Here is a 3151-nt window from a genome sequence, read left to right as displayed (position 1 = left end):
TATTCACTTTTTTCCTTAAGGCAGATTCAAGGGCACAACTCAAGAAATTGGTTTATTGTTTAAAACATTAATGATGAAACTTCAATCTATTTCATGGCCAAAAGCAGTTTGCTCGATGTAGCCTATAGTTATAAACATTATCAGAGTGTTGTACTCCCTAAGTATCTGCAACTAAACACCTTCCACACTAAATTATCTGTTTACAACTTGATCTAAATTTAAAATTCATCTTGGGGTGTTTTGTCTGATAACGCAGCTAAAACCAATTACACAAAAAACAATTGTACGCACAACGCAATCCTTCCCTCCCCAAATAAAACCAATTAACCAATCAGTCACTGTAGGCTGATTTCATTTGCTATTAAGCTTCATTTAGTGAAGGCTGCAGTATAGAGTGGCAGATAATCAGCAACACATTTGATTATCCATTGAGAGAATTATACACTCCTCAGCGTGAGGAACTAGCCGGTTTACAGAGATTATTTCTGTTATTATGGAGCTAAATGGCTCGGCCAAATGACTCAATCCGATTTAGCACTATTGGAGAGAGCGCCAGTGTTGTAAACTGCACTCACACTGTCGCATTACTCAAGTGTGGGTCTTATATTTGTGTGTGTGTACGTGTTCCTCCATGGGTCTATACTTGCAATCCAGTTTAATTGACTCATTTGCAATTTCAAGGTTAATTTCTCTTCAGGTTTGATTTTTTTAATTAACAATGGAAAAACCCAGTGTTACTTAATGTTGATTGATGCGTTGCTGGGTAGTTTTTTTAATCAAGATGTATTGAATAAACTAACAGGCAACATTTACATATATATATATATATATATATATATATATATATATATATATATATACATACATATATAAATACTGATTTGGTTCAAGTATGGGAAGTACATGGTCATTATCTTGCAGAAGTTGTCCAGGCACCAACGCCCCTGACTCATCCAAAATAGGTTTTAAGCCTCATAGAAATATATTTGGAGTTTAAGCAGTATAGAAATGTCACATTTTAAACATTTTAAAAGGTGCTATTGAGTTGCATTGTGGGAAGTGTAGGATCCAGTGTAATTAGAGCTTGACTATTCTTTGTATGTGTCTTGCAAGCCCCCCAACTTTGTTTTTTTCCAATAATAAATTGTTAGAGTAGCCCTTTGATGTAGTTATCCCATACAATTTGGGTTGCAATGTTGTGACCTTGCATTTATAGTTTTGCTTTGCATTTATTAGGGTGGAAACATGTCAAAAAACAGCTGAGGAATAACAGATAACAAATTAACCTTGATAAATAATCATCAAAAGCTTTATTACAGTGTCATCTGAGGGTGGTAAATAAATTATATTACCACAAAATTCTTCCACAATTTTTTGTATAAAACAGGTTTGTATATAAAACCTGCGTACATTAAGATGTCATTTTTCTGCCCTACGGTATGGCATAGAAAATAATTTATTAAATATAATCACTGATGTGTAGTGTTTGCAAGGATGCTACATAACTGGAAATATTTCAAAATCCTTCTTCTCAAGGATAAGGCAACTTGGTAAAGGTTCCTTTACGGTCATTGCATGACAAGTATTGGACTGCATCTAGCAAAACTGGATCAACTCTTTCATGCTGCATCCTTTCTCACAGCAAATATCAGATATTTTTCCAACAGCTCGTCTGACTCGAGAGGACAGGGGGTACCAGGAGAAGACACCCTTCTCTCCGTCAGATTCGGGAGGGATGTGGACCGTCTCCGTAGCCTGGTGCTCCTCTGCGGAGTGATCCTGGCCCCCTGTGCAGAGGACGGGGAAAGACATCTGGGATTTAGCCCTGGAAATTTATAGTATTGTGCTAAATAAATTCTTGTGGAACTCCAAATAGATTGATTGGAGTTAACTCAAACAAGACACTGTATTTGTTAAATTAACAATTTAAAAGATTCAAAAAGTTCAACAAGAAAAGTAATATTCCTTCAGCAACAACTCTTGAATCTGTCTCTAAATGTTTAAAATGTAGAAATATCTCTCAAATTGATCCACAACACAGACGGTTAAGGTAAGAAATGGCTCTCAATCAATGCACCTGATATTGGAAAATACATCACAAAGTACTTACATTGAGAGGTGTATTGATGCTGCCCAAGCTCTACGTCCGGGATACTTCTCCTCAGCCGAGAGTTACCACAGGACGACACAGCCAGACGTATCAGCTCTCTCCCACACATCTTAATCCTCTCCTGTGCATGAACCACACACACTGCAGCCACCAGCACCACCATGAGAGACAACAAACACTTAGCAGCAGACATTGTATGATTATTATTGCTCCTCGGTTGGTCAGAGTGGACGGTTAGATGAGAGGTGAGGTTGGGCACGCAGAGAGCAATGAGGACATGCGGTGAGTTATGAGGTGAGCTTGAGGGGGCTTATATAGTCAATGTGTGTTACCCGGAGCGGTGGTGTCAAAAATGCTGAGGCCACAGAGTCTTTGAAAATATGTATTCAGCCTTGGTAAAGGAAAAGCATGTCCTGATCTAGAGCTCAACGAAAGTGATGCAAAGTCTTCTCAAGGCTTAAACTCTGATTGAGATAAAAACCTGGCAATGATCTATGGTTCAGTCTTAAAAACATCAGAGGTATTAAGTGAGACATTTTGTGAATTGTTTATGCCATTAAGACTCATTGTACAGCTCTTTGGGTCACAACAGAGGTCTGAATTTGGTCATTCGTTGACAAAAGTAGATGTGAATGCTATAAACCCTGTGCTTGCAGATCTTAATGTGGTAAGGAATCTTGATGTAATTTCATTGACGTCCTCCAAACTTGTTTTTACAGTCCATGGATGGATTACTTACCAGGACAACTGGGCACAGGCCCAGAGGCCCAGAGTGTCAGGGGCCACCCAAGCTTTCACCTACAAAATGTCACTCATAGAGACAGATATCAACCAGGAAAAGACTGAAAATGACCACAAACATAAAATTAAATGGCTATGAAAAGGGGCAAAACAACCTGAAAGAGACTCAAAATGACCACAAAGAGACACAAAACAACCACAAAGAGACACACGACGACAGGTGTGTAACGACTACAAAAGAGACACAACAACAACAACAAAAAGATGCCTAACAACCATAACGCCTGTGCGTCTTGTTCC

The 3151-nt window shown here is 38.5% G+C and overlaps 1 protein-coding gene across 1 annotated transcript; it reads right to left on the bottom strand.

Annotated features, from left to right (window-relative positions):
- Window positions 1-1596: 1596 nt before the first annotated feature.
- Window positions 1597-2315, bottom strand: insl3 (insulin-like 3 (Leydig cell)). The gene is made up of 2 exons (XM_031854529.1): window positions 2111-2315; window positions 1597-1787 (listed from the first exon to the last, which is right to left on the bottom strand). The coding sequence occupies exons 1-2, from the start codon at window positions 2301-2303 to the stop codon at window positions 1597-1599; spliced, it is 384 nt and encodes a 127-aa protein (XP_031710389.1). The 5' UTR covers window positions 2304-2315.
- Between the last annotated feature and the right edge of the window lie 836 nt (window positions 2316-3151).

Source organism: Anarrhichthys ocellatus, unplaced genomic scaffold (genome assembly GCF_004355925.1).
Source record: "Anarrhichthys ocellatus isolate YVR2014 unplaced genomic scaffold, GSC_Weel_1.0 scaffold15, whole genome shotgun sequence".
Lineage (NCBI taxonomy): Eukaryota > Metazoa > Chordata > Actinopteri > Perciformes > Anarhichadidae > Anarrhichthys > Anarrhichthys ocellatus.
The sequence above is the reverse complement of the archived record's forward strand: the minus strand, read 5'-3'. Positions and strand labels throughout refer to the sequence as shown.